Raw genomic sequence first — 21,017 nt, 5'->3', positions numbered from 1 at the left:
ATGAGATGTGTCTGGAATAGAAAGGCTAGAGAAAAGGGGAGAAAGTGCGCTACCTTTTCTCAGGCTCCTTCTGTAGACACAGAGAAATCATCTTCCTAAAGGATTTCCCGTATTTCTTCACCATCTCTTTGTCTGTAATTCCAGTCTCCAGTATTGGCGGGTCATTCTGCAGTGTCAGCATCAAGACCTGAATGCACGACAAGAACTTCTATGACTCGCTCTCCTTCAGTTAAACCTGGTTCAACTTTTAAATATGGAAGCCATCAAGGATCCTGGAGGAGTTGGGGGACCGACCTTCATTGGTGGATACTTGTGATACGGTGCGGCACCTGTTGCAAGCTCGATCGCTGTGATCCCAAAACTCCAAATGTCAGCTTTGAAATCATAGCCTTTCACCTGTAGAGCACACAGGTATGAGGAGCAATGGCATCAACACCCGAGGTCATGATAAGGTCATAAGCTAAGGTCAAATCACAAAACAAACAGCCTTACTATAGCACAACCTCAGCACCAGCAGAGAGTAATGTGGTATTCATGTGAGGTATGTATTTCTCACATCATGATCAATCTTCTCTATTTATGATATTATAGCTATATAATATATATAAGTATAAGAGAGTCCAAATCTATACTAATAAAGAATCCTTAAAAGAACAGAAACCCAATTCCCTGATCAGAGATCGAAGCCAGGTCCCGGTGGTGTGAGCACTGAATCCTAATCCTTTGACCACCAGGAGGTATGGAGGCCTTGAAAGTGTGCCTTGTGTACTGTGAACTTGATGGCTAAACAATGATCTGGAACCAAAGCAACGCCATCAAAAACAGGGGCAAAAAAGAAAGACTGACCTGCTCCATGACCTCTGGTGCCATCCAGCATGGGGTTCCCACAAATGTCTTACGAACTTTATTCCGAGTGATGTCGCCACCTGTTGCTAAGAAGGCACTGACGCCGAAATCTGTTGGCAAAGACAGAGACCAGGAAGTCCACTTCATCCAAGTGTCATTCATGGATGGAGAAAGGTGCTCCAAATGTTAGGGAGGGAAGCAAGGTTTTCACATTTAATCACAGTCACTGAGAGCTGCGACCACATACCTGCAATTTGCACTGAACCGTCGTCACCCAGGAGAATGTTTCCGGCCTTCAGATCCCTATATAGAAGAAAAGAATTTCTATGTTACTTTAACGTCCCCCAAGAAGGAGCCAGAGGACAATTTTAGGAGAGAACGTTCTAATCTTACAATGCAGTGTAAAAATGATGCCGGTAAAATATATGCCAGAACATGTTTTTGAAATACAATTTAACTATTAAATAATGGAAACAGAAGATTTGGGGGAAAGTAAAAACAAACATGTAGTCATGCTTGATAAGACGCAATGAGTACTTTATAGAATATAATTACTGGCAAATATATTGCTCATGATAATTCAACTAAATTGGTAATATGCTCTCTAATCTAGAGTGTAACCAGAAACAATTCAACATAATACATATCTTCAAGAATGGTACAAGTATACGCGGCGAAAGTTCAAGTAGTATCTTGGCCGTCTGAGCTGTGTCAACCGTCTGAGCCTCATTGCAGAGGAAGAAAAGAGGGGAAAAAAAAAAAAAAGACTTTTGACTAACAGATGTGTCATGGTTCTGTGCCGGCAGGGGGCTGAGACTGGTAAGTGAGTTCATCTTTAAATAAATGATTTCACATATTGCTCCCACCCAGCAGCTGATAACTGGTGGCCGACAGTGGCCTCTGGCATAATCCCACCAGAAGAGCCCAGAAGCGTGTCTTGAATTAAAAGTGCAAACAACACGTATAGCTACAGACACACTTGAGCCATAATCTGCCATGAGCAGAAAAAGAAGTGCAGATAAGCAAATGAAAATGAAATTCATCTTTTTTTCCCCTACATTCCGTGGGCCACACTTGGCCTCCTCTCAATTTATTCCTCCCCTAGCTTTAATATGAGGCATTGGCGGGACAGCTGCTTATCTGAAGCATTGTTTAGCAGCCATCCGCAGAGAGTTGTCATGGCAACAGACTTTTAGAATTTAAGTTAAAGGGTCAAGTAAACGACAAGGCAACACAAAAGTAAGGTTGTCTGCAGTGACAAAGAGGACAACAGTCAGCAGCCTCTCCCATTCAGCCTTTCAAACTGTGGTTGTTCATGCTCAAAGGCCCTTGGGCAGAGAGGTCAAAGGACAACATAGTGGAACAGATTCTAACAAATTTGACTGAACACGAATTGACCAGAGGCCTGCTCCTGCAACTGTAACAAGACAGCAGGGATTTGAATGCAGTACATTCAACATCCAAAAGGGGGTGGTATAGTACAAGAGCTCAGACAATCTGTGCTGTGGGATGACTCTTGCAGAACTCTGAATGAATGTAAAAATAACATCAGACTGCTGGTGTGGAGATGAGTCATGACACAGCTTCCAAGAAACAAAGGCCCACTTGTCGCCTCCATTGAAATATCATCTGACACATGGGGGCCGAGAACACATGCGTGACCAAAGGCAGGTGTGTGTGCGTGTGCTTGTGCATGTACCTGGTTTAGCAGTCCTTGTGAGGACCGATTTTTTTTTTGTAAACACCACTACATGTGAGGACATTCTGCTTTGTAGTGCCAGTCCCCACAAGCCTGAATTTGAGGGTTAAACATTCAAAATAACTAAGTTATTATAATTGTTTTTTAAGTTTGGTTAAGAGTCCTGGTTTACGGTTAGACATTTGTTTTGGATGGTTAGGTTCAGGGGAAAGAATGGCGAAAGCATGAAAGTCAAAGAAATGTCCACACAAATATAGATTTCACCTGAGATTAGAAATGGAAAATTATAATTTAATGCATGTGAAATACTGATGAATCAAAGGAGCTGTTTGTAACTTTAAATAATAAACCTTCAGCTATCATAAAATATAGATATAATGCAATGCTTTTTTAATCGTATACTGTGCACGCTCTCAAGCTATGCACAAGATTCTAAACGCTGAGTGAAACTCTACCTCCCCAGGACTAGTGCAGAGCTTATCTTTCCCTGGACCTGTTTGAAATCGGCCCAGGCAGTGTCATCTTTATAAGGAAAGCACACAATGAATGGGAGGCGCCGGAGAGTTACCAGGTCACAGTTCAAATCTTTGTTCAAATGCTGCTAAATACTTGACTAAAGAGGCCTCTTTCACCAAGGCAGCTCCCGTAAAGAAAACACACACAACCCATAGATCTAATGGTGACAAGGGCAGGGAGGAGAAATCAGTCAAGCTCAGATCGAGGAATGCTGCATGTGTGACATTTTAGAAGTGATGAAATGTAGAAGTCATGAAGAACATGTGGCTGAACTTTGGGCAGCGTTTGCGCATAGTTTGATTCCTTCATGTCAGAATCCATTAAACAACCACAGGTGGTTTCAGAAGTATTTTTTTTCATTTTTTACCTTGGGGGTTGACTCGCAGGTGTCTCCACATTCCCCTGACATAACACTGCTCTTCTGCCTCATCAGGGTTTTGCTCATACTACAAGGCTAATTTATCTTCAAGTAATACGAGATGTTGCTTTTTAGGGAACAGGGAGTCGGTGGTGCAGAGAGACCACCTCAGGCTCAATGGCAACTTTGGGAATATCCAAAAATACTGAACATCGTTTGCACAACTTCTCAGCGGGACAGACAGTGCACAGTAGCTTAAGTATTCAGCCAGAATGTCGTTTCACTGACGCCCTAGGAATATACGTATAGTAAAGTATAGATGTACACATGGTGTACATGTTCCAAAATACAGCTAGTCAATTCATTAGTGTATCATTCACAACCTCCAGCAGCTTCATTAGGAAGTATTTTTGTCATACTAAGTACTGTCATACTTAGATTGTTCCTTTAATAAAGACTGAATAGTTTACAGTCCTAAGTATCAGGCCAGGCCAACAACATCTTTGAATGCAAATACATTGCCACAGATACAATAGGTGATTCAACCCTTCTTACAATTGCGCAAGCTGACTTTTTTAAAATAGAAAATTTGCTTGTTTACGGTCTTCTCAACCACTCAACAGTGAGAACCATTAAAAAAATGCCCAATGATTATGAAAAAAAGTACATGTCGGTTAGCATCATTATGTACGAAACACCTAAACTGGGACAGGGTATAAATGCAAATGAGGAATAAAACATAACTTTAAAAAAAATAATAAAATTGGCACCCGCAGCACAAATTAAATAATGCTAGCGCGAGTAGAAATGTGTCCAGGTGTATGAAGGAACTGGAAAGACTGACAGTTAGGATCAGTGCCTTAAGGACTGGCGTCTATTTTTTCAGCATCCTAGAGGTCTGGTGAGTTGGACCACATGGGCCAGACTCACCTTTTCTATTTATTCTGACAATATATGAACGAGCTGAGCCTCGGGTGAGCGTTTTTCACTTCTCTACTGAAAACACCAGTCAAAAGCAGACCAACAAAATATTAGCGGAGTGCTCATTACACAATAGTTAAACATCGGTGGACCATTACAAGACACTTTACTAAACTACTGCTGACTAAAAGCCAAATACATGACTGAACTCACAGCCCACCCTTTCACAACCCTGTGATGTAATAAGAATATAACAAAACATTCCACAAACACTGGCTTCCTGACCATTATATTGTTGATCAGATAGTCTCTTCCCTTTAACAAAAAAAAAAAAGAATTGAATCAAGCTACGACTTGATCAAGTGTCTCCTGCACTTATTGAGACGGCATGGAGTCAATGGTTCACTGCAGCAGAGTGTAATGCTCATTAACATTCATGGGAGGAAAAGGAGGAGGGAGGTGGTGGTGGCACAATGCACCATGCAAGTCAAAGAAATACTGGAGCACAACAAGGAACACTTTATGACTCCTACAAGTAACGGCTCGTACTCCTTTACATTTTAAATGATGATTGGAATCAAGTACAGCAGCAACCAAATGTCTCAGAACGACACGAGAAGTCTAGACAGGGTATTTATGACCAGATGAAAAATTAGCCAGCCCACAGCCAGGTGGGAACCGGCTGTGTATGAAACTGCCCACAAGATTTATTCCTCTCATCTCGCAGCCATCGTACTTTGCAGCTCCACTGGGTCACCTCCTGTGACATCACATCCCGGTGTCAAGCTCGCGTTGGTTCTAACAAGACTGTAAAAGAGGGTTTATGATTTGACCTACAGGTTGACTGCCAGGATAAATAAATGCAGTCTTGGTCACTTAGCTCTTTTCCAGCCAATAAAAATAGCTCAGTTGCATTTCTTATTACTGTTCCATTTCTGTTGCAAACTTCTTTTATATCACAATTCTGACCATCTTGACTGGTGTAGAAGGACTCATTTTACAGTTAAAGACCAGTGCCACTGAGGCATGGACTCCCCTACAGTCGACATATAAATGCCTGTTGTGGTATGTGGCACTAGGACGCTAGTAGCAGGTCTTATAGGTCCCGAATGCTGCAAGTTGTTGCTTGTGAGCACCTGAATTCTATGACATCCGACAACTTCTAGCTGAGATCATGGGGGTCAGGGACTAGGTCAACAGCTAAAACTCATTATCGTGTTGCTCACACCATTCAACAGCTTTTGGCAAAGCACATCATACTGCTAAATGAAGCCACTGCCAGTCGATCTCTGAAGGCTTTCGGGGCTTGTTCTGCCAAAAACTCTCAGACACCCATGGAACGAAAAGGAAATCTCTAGTAGCGTAACCAGTGGTGACAGGAAGTGTAGCAAATACACAATTGACCATCCTCATATACAACCATTGGGGGAAGAATAACGGCAATCTGATCTAATCTAGTTCAAACTTCCTTTTTGAGGACAATAGTTTGAGCAATTTCCACACCACAATGACCACCAGAGAGTTCCACCAAAGCATGGTGAATACTACATGCATGTAAAATCAAGCACCATCAACATGAAAGAGATGATGCATGCCACACATTCTCACCCCAATGGCATAATATATAAATCAGATATATCAACTGAAGCACATGTTCTGCCTTCTACGGTATGGTTTGCGCGCTACATAAAAAAGATGGAGGTTGGGGTAAGTGTTATCCATGGGATGGCACTCTTTTTACTGGGATTAATGTGTCACTTGGTGTATAAAGCGCCTTAAATGACATGTGTTTCAGTCGTCAACATGCAACGCCAGGCTGACTCTGGCATCAGTAGAGGACGCAAAAGTCCACTTGCAAACGTCAATACATTACGCCATGGGAGTGAGAAGGGGTTGTGCATACAAAGGGCCTTCTATGTGTCAGGTGTGTATTGCTACCACCGGTGTGTGTGTTCTCAAACCAGCATTAGAAACCCGGTGTTACTATTGAATCGCCAACTTTCCGGGCTGCTGTGAATATAAGGACGGAGGAGTTCACAACCATGTGGTAAATGTCTCCGGTTAAGCTTACACAGCTGGTCACGACACTCTAATTGCTTCTCAGCCATGCAAGAGTGAATGTGATTCTTTGCTCCTCCATCGTTCCCTCACTTCTTTACGCCTGACCTCCATCATCCCTGGCTTGAGGCTTTCACTCACATGATACAGCTTATACAGCATGGCCAAGTGTACATGCTGACATCACTAAAAACGGATCAAATGACCAGGCTTTTTACGCATTCAGCATATTGATGAGTTTCCCGTTGAGCCATAACAAAGCTGCACGTTGGGCAGAAGCTGGACAGGATTCATTAACAAGGGATTGATCACTGAGTTACTGAGTTCCTCTCCAGTCTATTCTGCACAAGAACACTGGCAGCGACAAAAATGGGATGCGCGGAAAGTGGACAGAGCAATACACACTGTTTACATGGAGCGCTAATTGCGCTAAATCCGCCTCTACACTGATAGTTCCCAGTGGCCCTCGCGATTCTAATTTGAGGCTTAATGAGCTGATGGTTTCATTATCTGTAAACATCATTTGTAAACATTTCATTCCTCATCCCACCCTGCTCAGAGCATCATGCATCGATCACACAGATAGTCACGGTCTCATCCTCTTATTGGCTTGCTCTTCTGCATGTGAGGAGCACTTAACCAAGGCTAAACCTTCTGCATTATTTACATGTGCAGCCTGTGCTGAAGTGCGTGTCTCCTCAACAGATGTTAGTCATGAATTTCGATAATAAAGCGTGGATGGGAGGTCCCAATAACACATGTGAGCAGGAATGACTTGTCTTTTATCCCTACTACTGCAACCCAAGTCTTTCCAGGTCTGAGCCAGTGGCCGCTGCCATGACTCTGATCACTGAACGGGACCAAAATGGGTTTGATAAAGAAGCTGGCATCTTTCTCTCCAGGGCTCAGAAATCTGCATGCCCTGCTGAGCAGAGCCATTTGAGTGGGTTTGGGCATCGCCCTCGGAGCACACCGCAGAGCAGACCCATGACAGTGAGATAATCTCTACTGCGGCCGGGGAATTCCTCTTGTTTGGCAGACGTGGCCAAGGAGTGGGGAGTACTGAACCAACGCCCGGGACACCCTGCAACAGATTAGTGGTTCAAGATGCTATTGAGTTTTCTGTCTCGTAGCTAGGTGAAAGGTGAAGCTAACAAGGATTTGGACACTTTTTAAAAATAATCAAAAGTTGCCGAAGGTAGGAATATTTTTGCCACCATTTAATACTTATTCTACTATTTTCTTAAAACAATACTTTATATGACCAGTTAAAAAAAGATGTAATCCCGGGCTTCATCTTCGGGTTATCAGCTTTGAAAAATACAGAACCTCCAAGGGTCTGGACATTTTGACCCAACCACCGGCCTGGAGTCAGAGCTAGCAGGTACCCTCCTGGATTTAGACCATAGCTGCAGTTTTAGGCAAAGAGCTTAGAAGTTTTAGGGTTTCTGTGGGTGTCTGATGGGAAGGGGACAGAAGAGGCAGGGTACCAACCCAGTTCTGATGAGACCCTGGCCCACAGGGTTGACAACAGTAGGGAGTTTTACCTACCGCAGCTTCTTCTTCAATGAAACAATGCCAGCAAAAAGCATGCAAAAGGTTATACCGTTATCGTACGGTTTCCTGCAAAGGTGACCCCCCCCGATGTGGTTACCTGTGGATCTGTCCATTCTTGTGAAGGTACTCCAGTCCCTCCAGCACGTCCTTCAACACCGTGGCTATGCTGGCCTCATCCAGGACGCCCGTCTTGTGTTCACCCCGTGAAATAATATGCTTGATCACATCCAGCACAGAGCCTGACGGACAGAGACACGGGACGGAAATGTCACAACCTTTCAGAAATCTGCTGGGTAAACAGAGACTTGTTTCTGCTTTATACTGAAGATCAAACTCCATGTCAGTGAAAAAGACACTCCAGACAATGATCAAAGTTCACATCCACTGTGAACTTATTTATAAAAATACACATTTCCTATTGACTTGGCAGACATCACCCCAAACCTTACAAAACATGCTGTGCTTTCATAAGAGTAAAAAAACATTGACCTCAATTAGATCTTAATGAAGGGAAAACAAATCTTATTTCTGTGTTCAGCTTAATCCTCTGAACATAAACACCATCATGACCTTTTCATGTAGCCATGGCAAAACAAGCTTTTACCGGCGGTATGGAATTGTTTGCTTCTATTTAGAGCCTTTAGAACCTTTTAACTCTGTGTTAGTTTTGTCATCACCATGTAATGACAGTAAATAGGAGCGCAGAACCTTTTAATACACTTGTTTTCTTGTCTTGTTTTGAGTGGATTCTCCCACAAAATCAAGATTATGTGCTGAAATGGCATCAACTCTGATCCATGCGTCGTCCAATCAGGAGACAGTTGTTGTCAACTGCAAGCCACATGCTGTGTAAATATAATGCTGCTCTGCAGGCAGTAACAAAAGGGGATAGAATATTGAGCAACACTGCTGAATGCATACAAAGCCGAGAAGCAGAGAAGAATGACACGTGACTGACAAGGTGTATTGTCGCAAGGTGACACACAAACATCACACTGTCACCCTTGTTCTCAGAACTCGGTCATTTTAAAGAAGAATGTCTGTTCGCGGTCCTGTATGGTTTTAGGAATATGAAAATTGTGTCTGCCAAATAACTGCAAATTGTGTGCTTGATTTGTCTGGCACATCTTTGCCAAGGCATTTGCTGCTCCACCACAAGCCTATAATGATGAGCCACCTGAGAGTATACAGTGTTATTGCAGAGAACACGAGACGGCGTGGCAGAGCTACAGGGGATGGCAAGAGGCAGAGAGAGGGAGAGCGCGGAGGGTTCAATGGGTTCTCCGTGCTGTGACAGTGCATGGTAGAAAATGTTATGCAGCAGCGAGAAAAAGAAACTAGCCCATTGAAAGATGACAGGGAAGAAGCAGACAGGATGTTCGGGAGTGTGGGAGCAGGTGCGCATGTGAGCCAGAGGGAAGCGAGTGTGTAGGCTTGGATCTCTGATTTGGAAGCCCTTTGAAGCTCATTGAGAAAAGAGAGATTATCATTGTCTTCCGTTCACCAGTATTATTTCTCTCTGTATTTAACAGTGCTCTTGCTGATGCTCTGGACTCATTAAATGCTCCAGTGAGGGCAGGAAGTACCAGGCAACGTTGTGAAGGTTATGAAGAAGGAGGGCACGTGTGAGCAGAGATATTTAGGTGAGGAGGAGAAATGAACTCGATGTCAGAACAATAGCAAAGTCAGAGCTTCCATGGGCACCATGGCGGACATGTGGATGTGCAGCATCAGGCAGACACAAACTTTTTGAGAAGCTGCCCCGTTGTTCCTGACCTGCATCGATGAACTTCAATAACGGTTGACACAGAACTTGGCTAAACTAGTCTCTCTTTTTGGACCATTATCAATTTCCTGCTTTTTATGTTTACAGCTTTTATAAAATAGGATACAAAGAGGATATAGAACAATAATTTAAAAAGAAGAATGCATAGTGTTCATTTCTTTTTAAAGTGATTAAGGGAACAGAGCAGGTTTTTCCGCAGCCACTCTTTCCACATTTTGAACTGGCTGTGCTTTTTTTAGTTTCTCGCGTGACAATCCCTTCATCTTTTATTTATATCTAATACTTTCTCTCACTTTGTATCCATGTTTTCTGAGGGAAAAGTTGAATTCTCACCCCTAGTTTGTCTCCCACCACAATTACATCTTAATAATTAGAAAACTGCTGGAGACATTACTCAACATACAGTAGATGGTTTTGCACATTCTTGTTTAAGACAAATATTGCAGCCCATTCCTTAAGAGACCAACTTCAGTCAGTACTGACTCATTTACCTACTGCAGGCACTTGTAACTTAGCAAGTTTGGTTGGAAATGGCTCCAACTCTCTCCGCTGGGAATACACTGAACAATCAGAGAATCTGTTCACTTCAACAAAAATAACCTCACAATTTGCTTGTGACAGCTTGTGTGGTTGCGTGCAGCGATGCATTTTCCTGCAGGCACAGCAGGACGCGGTGACTTCAGCATTGAACAGCAGTACCAGATCCAATTAATGTCATCAGAACAGCATTCTGACACAGTACAGAACAGCTACGAGAATGTTTGGAACAAGTTTCCTGAGGAGTTGTGGAAAACCGGTGGCGTCATTTCACCCCCTTATTTTGGCAGGGTTCCTATACTCAGACTAGGAGACTAGAACGTAGTTAGAAGGTCATATCTCTCACCTTGCTTCTTTTTTGAGGGAGGACAGTGCAAAATAAAATAAAATACAATTCTTCTACTTGACCATTTTTCTTAAAATGTGGTACAGTGCTCTAAAATCGAGCAGTGAGTGCCATCCTTCTTATGGCTTCGTTCTACTCAAGCTGGCCGTCAATTGATTTTAGTTGTGCGCATTAATCTCCTGGGAGCACATTCCTCTGCTTGCTTTAGCATGACTCACATCGCATCAGTGGATCCGGTCTCTCTGATGTGAACCGTGTCTGTCACACACTGAGGCGCTTGAACAGAGCAGTTGTTCACTCGTCGCATATTAGAACTGGAATTTCCAGACAGGGGATCATAACCTGGATGCACTACACGTTTAAACTTCAATTATATTTGTGGTATTTACGGTAGGAATGTGTTAAACATTCAACTGTCTTATTAATGAGTGCTTGAAATTCCATGAGTGGAATGCCTTTTTGCCAGGATCAGCTTTTTCACAAGTCACTGCTCCTGAGGGGCATTCTGAAGTCACACAGTGACAGAAAATGACTCGCTTTGTTCAGTTTTATAGACTTCCTTTTGTGTTGTGAAAGTCAGAAATATTTTCAGATAAGATCAGCCATATCTTCTTCACTCTTTCTGCCACTTCTTTTTAGATTGTTTTTTAACTTCTGAAATAAAATGACTATTTTGTGTGCTCCAGACCGTTTCACCGATGACTGAGCGATGAATAAACATGTTACTCAACAAGGCTGGCCACTGATCAACACTGATACTAAAGAGGAATGAAAAGCTGCTGAAGTGTTGTCATTCTTTCAACAGCAGAAGACATAAGGCAGGATACAGAATCAGTGGGCGGACTGTTTGTTCCACTCCATCAATCCCTAACAGCAGACGGCTGTCGGCTTTGCTCGAGGTTGGTATACTCTGCCCCGCGGAGAGATGGTCCATAAACCTGACCTCATTCGCTATCTGTGTCCAGGGCAATCATTCAATTATTCTGCACAATAAAATGATAACATTAAACACGAGGGGTTATTGACTAACTGGGAAAAGAAGAGGGCATGCGAAGTGGAAAGTGCTCCAGAGTCTCTTGGCAAATCGGTGTCCCAGGTTCAGCTGGAAAGGGCCTGCCAAGTGGTGCATAAGTTTATCCTGGAGAACCAGGCATGCCACATGGGTGCTTTCCACTGTGAGTGTGTGAGTGTGGCATTTGTTTACAGTGGTTGTCTGACAGCAGGACTGTGGGAGGAAATAGGTTGGGGACATGTTGTTTGACGTACCACTATTCAAGTGATACTGTTTGAGGAGAATATTTAAAAGTTCTTAATTATCATCAGACTTCACAAAGTCCAATATGAATTCAAAGATTTTCTATCAACAAAAACTGAAAACTCAGCGATGATAAAAGGTCGGTTTTTCACTACCACAAAACGTCTAGGAGCAGTGGCTCGTGCTGCAGCCTCACAGTCTAGAGGTCGAATGCAGCACATGGCAACTTTGAATCCAAGTCCTCTTGGTTCTCCCTGTGCTTGCGTGGGTTTCTTTCAAGTGCTCAGGCTTCCTCCCACAGCTCATAAACAGAGGATTTTATCGGTCTTTAAGAGCCCAGTGACAGACTGCCATTCCGTCTCGGGCCTCCCTTTAGTTTTCATGCTGAGCAGCATTAATATCAATAGCAAAGTTTGACTTTAAACACAATATGTCCCAGTAATATGGGGAATGTCACAGGGGTTTGTCATATTCTTCACGTAAATTCACCCAATGGTGAAAGTTTAATCTTTTTAAGTCCGAACTAATGTATGTGAGAGGATAAATGGAGGCTCCTGATTTTTCGGAGGTTGGTGTAGTGATTTGTGATATGGAGCCATCCAGATAGTCACATGAACTATAGAGTTGAGAACAGCTGCCACGACCAGTGAATTGGATCAAACCTTGTACGCCACACAATGACGCATTTCAGTGGAGAACACAATTTTGTCCTTAATTGAATTTTACTGTGTTGACAAGGAAACAGCCATGGGTTTTAAATTTCTTTGAATGAAAAATAAGTCAACTTACATAACTAAATCAAGTTCTTTAGAAGTATTGAAAACTGACTTTTCTCTGCATTAAATGTAAAATGTTTGACACTCTGAAAATGTTTGATATATGTGTAGATTCTGAATCAAAAATATAAATATACAATACAAGAGAGTGTGTTCGAACAGTAGGGGTATCACACTCTCTTGGATTTAGACAGAACAGTGCGGTTTAAGTCAGATTCCTTTTCAGGGAGGGTTGGAGTCCACCAGGCTGCTTAGTCAACAGTTCTGTTCACAATTTATAAGGACAGAATTTCTCACTACAGTCTGGTAGTGAGGGTTTTTGGTTTGATAACTTATGGGTTGATCACTGCTTTTTGCCATGATGTGCATTTTGCAACCTCAGACCGAGACAGATCCGCAGCCGAATGCGAAGAAGCCAAGATTGAAACCAGGTGGTGTATCTTGGGGTCTTGTTCACAAGTGAGGGAAAGATGGAGCATGAGATTGACATGCAGCGTGCAGGCCCTTGATTTATTGTTTTTTCCTACATTCCGACTCTCACCTCTTGTCACAAACTTTGGCAGTGAACCAAAGAAGAAGACAAGAAGAGACAAGCAATCAAAATGAGATTGCTCCACAGTGAGGAGGCTTTGGGCATCTTTTTTTGAATGCCTCAAGGACACCTGCCAGGTTAGGTGTTCTGGGCATGTCCGACCAAGAGGAAACCCCAGAGCAGACCTATGATACATTGAGGATGCTACGTCACTCAGTCAACAAGGGAACACCCGGGGTAATGGACGACAACAACTTGACACAACTTGATCTCTGATAAAGGATGGAAGATGGATGTGGTGGGGGTGGGGGGGATACAGTGTAAACACCTGTTGGAATTGTGTGCAAACAATATTAGTATTTTTTACTTTTTGGTAGTACAATGATTCATTTTCCTTGTACCACTTAAATAGCATCACAGATGAGTGAAGCGATAAACTGTGTATTTTTGGACTACAGGAGGAAAGCGGAGTGCATGCAAGCACATGGAGAACATATTCCAGCGTGGAAAGTTTGCTCAAATGGCCTCAAGCTAGATTTAAGCTAGTCAGAAATCCACAGCAAACTAAGTTGACAAGTGCCAGTAGAAATCCCAGGAAAGGATCACAGGAGCCCAGAGAGGAGAGGCTTGAGACTTTAAGTATATTTCATTACAAATTCTTATGACTTAAGACCCATTTCTTCCAGGTGTGCTCCTCTCCATGCGCTTTTTCTGTCACTGGTTAATTGTAGCGGTGCCACAACGATGCCATGATGCCGGCCTCCAGGCTGTTATTACCTCCGCTCTGTCATTAGCTGCAGTACTATATCGAGTTAAAGCCCAGAAAGAACTGCAGCTCACATGAGACACAATGAGGATCAGTGCTGTCACATTCCCTACAATCACAGTTAACATCACACTAGCAGGAAACAACCCTTCCTTTTCTCTTCGGACCCGCACTAGCTGACACCTGTTTCACCAAATATTCTGCTCTCTGCTGGCACAAAAAGATGTGCACGTCAAACGTCATTTGCCTTGTATCTTTACAGGGAGATGGGCAGGAGTGTGGACAGTCATTTGAGCAGCTAAGGTCGAAGGAAACACAGTATATTCACTCACCACCACTCAGCAGCTTCATGACGAGCCACAACTCATCCTTCACCACAAAGGAGGTGTAGTAAGACACAATGTTGGGATGATGGCACTGGCTCATTGCCTGGATCTCTTTCTGCAGGAGGAAAATTGGACAGAACAAATCAGTGTGATACACATAACAGTCAAGCGCTGAGTGCAATCGTTCATTTTTACTGGCATATTTTGTAAACAGAGTTTCACCTGATCAGTCTTCAGAGAGTTCAGATGTAGATGTGCTATATAGTACATGTCATTTCAGAGGAGAGATGCCGTCTATAAATGCCGGAGATGATGTCGACTAACACTGTTAGGGAGTATTGGTAGTTGCTGGCTGTCACTGAGAAAAACTCTATCGCTTTGTATTATCATCCTGAAATAACTGCAAGAGAGTAGGAGGGAGACAAACGTACACAGAGGTCAAACTTTTTAACCGCTCATTTTTCATCGCAGCCGCAGTCATCCATTTGGAGAAGAAGGTCTGACAGATTTGATCTGATGAAATTTAGAGAATTACAGCTTGACCACTGGTCAAAACATTATTCCTGAGTTAGCATCGTAACTTTAGACACTTTTGTCATGAGGACGCAAAAATTGGGGAACAATGATGCAACAAGCAGAGTGTGAGAGAAACTGGTCACAAAGCAGGGACTGTCATACTTGGATGAGAAGGTTCATGATTTATTGCTGGCTTGGTTTGGATCTAACGTTGCTTCTCGTTCAACTGCATGTGCTGCTGCCTTAAGTTAACGTATGCACCTACACTGTCTACACAGACGCATTGGGCACATTTTTTTGGAGCAGGAGAAAAAACACTTTGCATATACTCTTCCACTAAACACGCATAATAATTACTGTTGAAGCCATAACAAAACATGTTTGTGACTCCAGTCCCCCGGCAGAGGCATACTTAAGGATTTTCTGACTGATCCTCAGAAATAAAATGGGGTTATTTATAATGCATATTTTCTAGAGTAACAGATAGCGCGAAGCATTTGTATCACTGTGTGTCCTTTTTAGTCTGATCAACCATCTCAACACCGCAGCGTTTGAAGATAGAGCTCTAAGTAAAACTCCTTCAGGAGGGATTCGGCAGTGGAAGTGCTGATTCACTGTAGTGTTTATTATTCTGCACTGTATATCTCTACACTGCACGGTTAAAGGAAGTTTCACTCAAAAGCCCCCACCCCAAACTGTACATATTTATAAATCACACCATTTGTCCATGTAGTTGTTTTATACTCTTAGCCCTGAAGTGATGTAGGCAAGCAGCAGACTTACTCAGAGTTTTAATATTTCACAAGCTACAAATTTCCCAAACACAAGGGACAAATTGTTGAACATGGAAAAGGAAACCACAGGCCGATCAACTGAGCGACCACAAGGCTCAAGTCGAAAACATCTGCTCAAGTCGTGACAATCAATCTATGCATGCTGCTGCTCTCGTGTCAACCAGCGAAGGAATCAAAGCCTGATGGTCCATCAACTGAAATGCTTCCCTGACACTATGTGCATCAGCAACAGCGCTAGTGCCTGGTCATCACTATCGTGGCTTTCGGTAAATGGCTTCTTCGAGCGGAGATTTCATTCCAAAGAAAAAGGACCAAAAGTAAATGAAGCAACAATCCAGATCGCAATGATACAAGGATGACTTTTTTTTCCTAACTTAGAGGTTGTGGGCAATGTGTCGGGGTTTGATGATGGGGGGAATCAGGAGAATGCATCGTGCAGCTTTCACAGTCTCGAGGGTCGGTGAGGGAGTGCTGATATTTCAAGTCACACTTCACTACATATCGACAAAAACAACAGGAAAACTCTCCAAATGAGCGTGAAATGTCAGTGTTGGAGGTCAAAATCCCAATGTAAGGGGGCCCCATTCTATTAAGATTTCATGACAGGATCTTGAATTGGGATCTTGAGAGAGAGTCCTGGGTGAAACATGAAAAATATTCTGAGTCCAGTCTAGATTTCCAACAAGCGAGTCAAGCACAAAGATGACTCTTAATTCAGCCTTAGAAATCATAATCCACATCCAGTCTGTCAGACCAGACAGTAGTTCTGAACACTAGAGGCTGAGGAAGAACAATGATGAGGCTGAAGCCACAAACTGGCTTCACTTGAGCCTGCACAAAGGATGGTGGATGAGGCAGGTCAGCACAGCTCTGCAGGCCAGGGTAACCCCAGAGAAGAGAAACAATGGGATAACAACTAGGATATCGTGCTCTAGTAGTTGGCAGGTCTCCCCGTCTTTTTTTCCAGCAGACATTGTGAGAATTAGAGAGGGTCTTTGTTGTGGGGATTAGGTCACTGCAAACCTCTGCTGCAGCAGCGATATCGGAAATGTTCTCATGACTCAAGCACCAGAGTCCGCCAGTGTAACCCCTGATATGAATGCTATGACACCTGATATCATTCTCATCTCTGGAAACATCTTTCGCAGGTGCCTCTAGGAGAACACTGTGGAATTTCGGCAAGTAGGTTAAAGCAGTTACTGTACCTCTTGGTTATGTCAAGTGTCAAGTGAGAGGAAAGAGCTACTGAATATGTCAAGTGACGATACTTGCATGTTGACACAACACATGTGAAGGTATGAACAGTCTACAGTTTTTAGTCGTGTTGCATTTAAAAACAACAGTCATATTTTTTCAAACCTTCGACAACTTTAATATTTTTTATGCTACACGTGGCCCACATTCTGCTATGACATCCTTTCCTGCATTGAAATTAAGTTCCTAATGCTTTAAAGGAAGGGAAGGGAACTGTTCAGGATGTCTGTTTCTGTTAAATATAATTTGCGTCCGGCATAAGTGCAGATGATTCATCTTTGCAGAATGACATGATGCAGGATTCATGACAAGAATCTCTGAGTAGATTAAAGTTAACCCAGACGAAGTACACCAGACCTCGGTTCGCTGCATGCGAGTCTTTCTCTTTAGCATAAGGGGATGTGGACGGCAGAAGGGAAATACATAGATGGTCTTTTGTTACCAACCAAATGCAGTGCTGGGTCACAAACTGGTGCCACACTGATGGCACACACACAGAGACACTACTATAGGAGCAATGTCGCATCAGTGGAGCTTAACACACAATCACACAGCAGCGTGAGCTTCAGGCAAATGTGCAGAGGAAATGAGAAGTGCAGATCATTTACAACTCAGTGACTGAGAACGGTTCATCATGATTTCTCATGATTTAATAGTGCTTAGATCCATTTTTAAGTGGACTCATTTTAACACAGCTGCTAGAGGAATCCAAACAGTAGCTGCCACTTTTTCCACAATCTGAATTCATGTATTCTGATCGGAGATTGAATCTTCACTGTTTAGATGGCATGAAAATATATTACAGACTCAGGTGTGAGAGCTCATGAAGAGAACATTGAATCTGGACCATACTACTCTGAGTCTCCAATATTGACAATTCTGTAATGTGGAGCTAGACAGAAGACAGAAGAAGAGACTTTTTCACCACACTACTTCCTTGAAACTGTAATGTATTTGTATTTTGTTAATAGATTTCTTTGACATTAAACTGAAACTAATACCCGCCTGGTTTGTGGAGCTTGCTGAGGTAGCCAGCTCTGCAGCTGCGCATTCAGCTTGAGAGACCAACAGTGCTAGAGGACTCCGATTTATTGAGAATTTAATTCCTGGTCATGTCACGAGGTGTAAACATGCGCACTGACACAACACTCAACCCCTCTTGATCCCAATAAGATTTAATTTGGAACGAGCCAAACCAAAGGACATGATGATATGCAGCATTTTGATACCGATCACAGGCATTTATTCCGATTGCAGAGGGCGATGTCAACGCAGCAAATGTCAGCATTACTCCTTTCTGCGGCATTACTTTCTGTGTTCCCGCCAATAAGTCAACATATTGCAGTCCCTTGGCCGAATGCTGACCTGTCCATTCACAATTCTGATCACCTAAGAGCCAGACAAACACTGGCGTATTTCAAACATTGACCTTGAACAGCAGGAAATGTTAATACGTTACTTATTAATAAGACCCAACTGGAGTAATATACAAAGTGAAACGTGCAATCTGATGAAGCTTCCAAGGTCTCTATCCACAACTGAGGAGCAACTAACTCTGGCTTCCTGTCACCTTTTTTTTAAGCACTACCTTATTTACCTTGACAGCCTACTCGATTTTTTTTCCAATTCCATCTCAAGTTCAAATATTTCCTTGGGTAATTAAAAGTAGAGGCAGACATTAACTTGTCAAACACATGGAGGGCAGTAAATAAACCTCTCCTTCATCCGATCCGAGAGAGAAACCCAAACACTCTTGTCCATTAGGCTGCAATGCCAAGAATAACTGCAGCATTATTGCCTTCCTGACATTCAAGCAGTTCACAGGAAAGTGTAAAGACCTGAGGACATCTTTTAAATGCTTGGTATTCTGTTTTCAAGTCATCCCCTTTGAAAAAGGAAATCTGGGTTGAATTTAATGCTTCCTCCATGTATAAGCGGGCACCCAGCAGGCTGCAGGATAGTGGGGGAACCACAGAAAGGAAATCTGACCTTGGTCGATTCCATGTGACCGGCTGCTCTGAGAATCCTGGAGCAACATTTGCCTGATTCATCCTGTAGGGAATTGGAGAGGGGGCAGACCCTGCTTCCCTGGATTGCAACAACATATGGGTAACTGCGTGCAATCTCTTCTCGTAATCTATCTGAATAGATATAACATTACACCTTTGTTTTCTTTCCATGGGTCAGTCAAACAAGGGTGAAAACAAATGCTGTATGTTCCATTTCCAATTTAGCGGCAACACGCATAAAAAGCACTTGTGTCATTCACATAAAAGTAAAGGAGGTAATTCATTAGCATCACATGAAAGAGCAAAAACTGTCACGCTTCAACACAAGAAGCAGGGAGGGACATGACAAATTAACTACTTGCGGAATTTAGAATGACCAATTCATGTGTAGACAGACAAACAGGGAGGCTTATTTTCTCCCCACAACTTATGATAAGTGCTGTGCTGGGACGTGCAGATGCTGAAAGATTCAGTGAAGCATAGAGTTGAGGGTAGGACCTCCTGTAGAGTTTTAGGAAGATGCCCCATGGTGGTCTAAAACGCTTCCTGGCATCGCTGCACAACAGTTAAGTCAGCGTTTAAAACACAGGGATGGTTCGAGGAAGACTCTGTAGGTTCACTAATGAAAAGCAGGGGTAGAAACTAGCGCACAGACACAAAGACTGAATCACATCCTGCTGCTGTTGATAGCAGAATAAACAAACACATTATAATGGGGGGAAATGAATTCACAAAATGGTCTTACCAAGAGTTCGTCCATGCTGGTCTGGCACTTCTCTAAGTTGATGCGTTTTATAGCCACCTTCTCCTTGCGTGGTATACAGTACGCAGCTTGGACCACTGCTGTGGCCCCACTCCCTAAAAAAAAGCAGGGAAACAACAGAACATGGCGTGAGTTAACTCCATAGTCAAGCATTTCATCTTTTTTTTTTTTTTTTGCAAACCCTCTTCTGGCACACGCTCACGTTATCTTTCTGGGTGCATTGGTGTGTATGTGACCCAGGCCTGATCCCTGCTGTGATTCACAAATCTAACTCCCGCTAGATGATAAACTTATCCATTACTCTGACATCCCAAAAGTTCAGGGAGGTTAAACTGAGTTCTGCCTGCGCAGCATATTCTCATCTTCAATGATGAATCAGCTTGACTAAGCCCAGTCTGATGGAAGAGGCTTGGCCGGCCCTTTGGCTTTGATGAGGCAGACTTTGATGGAAACCACACACAATCGGGACCGGAGCTTACAAGTTGGTACTCAGCTATGGTGATCAACAACATACACAATCACAGATCTATCAAGTAAGGATCATTATAGTTGAGTGACTTGGTGGTTTTCCTCCCCAGCCTATGAAGCACACACTTAGAGATACTTCATGATGAATGGTTACCTTTAAATAAAGTTTTGAAATGCTTCTCCAGGATCCACTGCTCAAGAGTTTGCATTGAAAAAGGTCTTAATATACTCTTATTCAAAAATATATTACGTATTCTGATATATTATACATATCAGAACATACATGAAATAAATGAAATATGATCATAGAGTTGCAAGCAAGAAAACAGTGTCCTTTAGTTGACCACCGGTCAAAGGTTGTGATGAGTGTGAGCCCTCCCTGGTATCTGATATCTGCTAAATATATTTATGTCCATTAACTATATACCATTGTAAAATAACCAGAGGGTTTCTGCTCCACATGAACGAGCGTGGCGCATGGCCACGGCTTAAATGAGGGCCGCCATGCCTTCAGAAAAATGATGGCTTTTTAAAGATGAAATCTCACATGATCAAATGTATGAAAACTGAATGGAAACATCAAAGCAAACGGATAACACATAACGCATCATGGAGGTGGACATGAACATGAAGGTTTTCAGCTTTAATGGAAAAATCCATAAATTGAAAGGATCAACAAAGATTTCATTTGTGTCATCTCCACAATTAGTTTGTGCCTTTTTAAGTGCTTATGAATGTCAAATATTGATTTCTTGCTTTCAGGTCTTCATTCATTCGACCATGCGCCATGAACACCAATGAGGTGGCTACTGAAAATAAAACTACCTTCAAGGTTGCTTTATTGAGTCAGGTAAAACATTCCTGTATAGAATATAGTGCAGCAACTGAGAATAAAACACTAATAATAAACTCAAAAGAAAAGCATGTCGAAGTC

General features: G+C 42.7%; 1 protein-coding gene across 2 annotated transcripts in view; it reads right to left on the bottom strand.

Moving 5' to 3' along the window:
• The window catches only part of oxsr1b (oxidative stress responsive kinase 1b), a 38,484-nt gene that overhangs the window by 9,826 nt on the left and 7,641 nt on the right, over positions 1-21,017 (bottom strand). For both annotated transcript variants that reach the window (XR_008414185.1, XM_053860131.1), the window contains exons 2-8: positions 19,598-19,710; positions 14,286-14,394; positions 8,053-8,194; positions 1,094-1,149; positions 847-956; positions 295-396; positions 54-187 (exon numbers count right to left, since the gene is read on the bottom strand). Coding sequence is in view for 1 of the 2 variants with exons in the window: in XM_053860131.1 (XP_053716106.1) it covers positions 54-187; positions 295-396; positions 847-956; positions 1,094-1,149; positions 8,053-8,194; positions 14,286-14,394; positions 19,598-19,710 (766 nt within the window). In the remaining variant the exon portion in view is untranslated. The remainder of the gene's footprint in view (positions 1-53; positions 188-294; positions 397-846; positions 957-1,093; positions 1,150-8,052; positions 8,195-14,285; positions 14,395-19,597; positions 19,711-21,017) is intronic.

The sequence above is a fragment of the Synchiropus splendidus genome, chromosome 3 (assembly GCF_027744825.2).
Source record: "Synchiropus splendidus isolate RoL2022-P1 chromosome 3, RoL_Sspl_1.0, whole genome shotgun sequence".
NCBI lineage: Eukaryota > Metazoa > Chordata > Actinopteri > Syngnathiformes > Callionymidae > Synchiropus > Synchiropus splendidus.
Note: the sequence above shows the minus strand (reverse complement) of the source record. Positions and strands in the feature narration are given on the sequence as shown.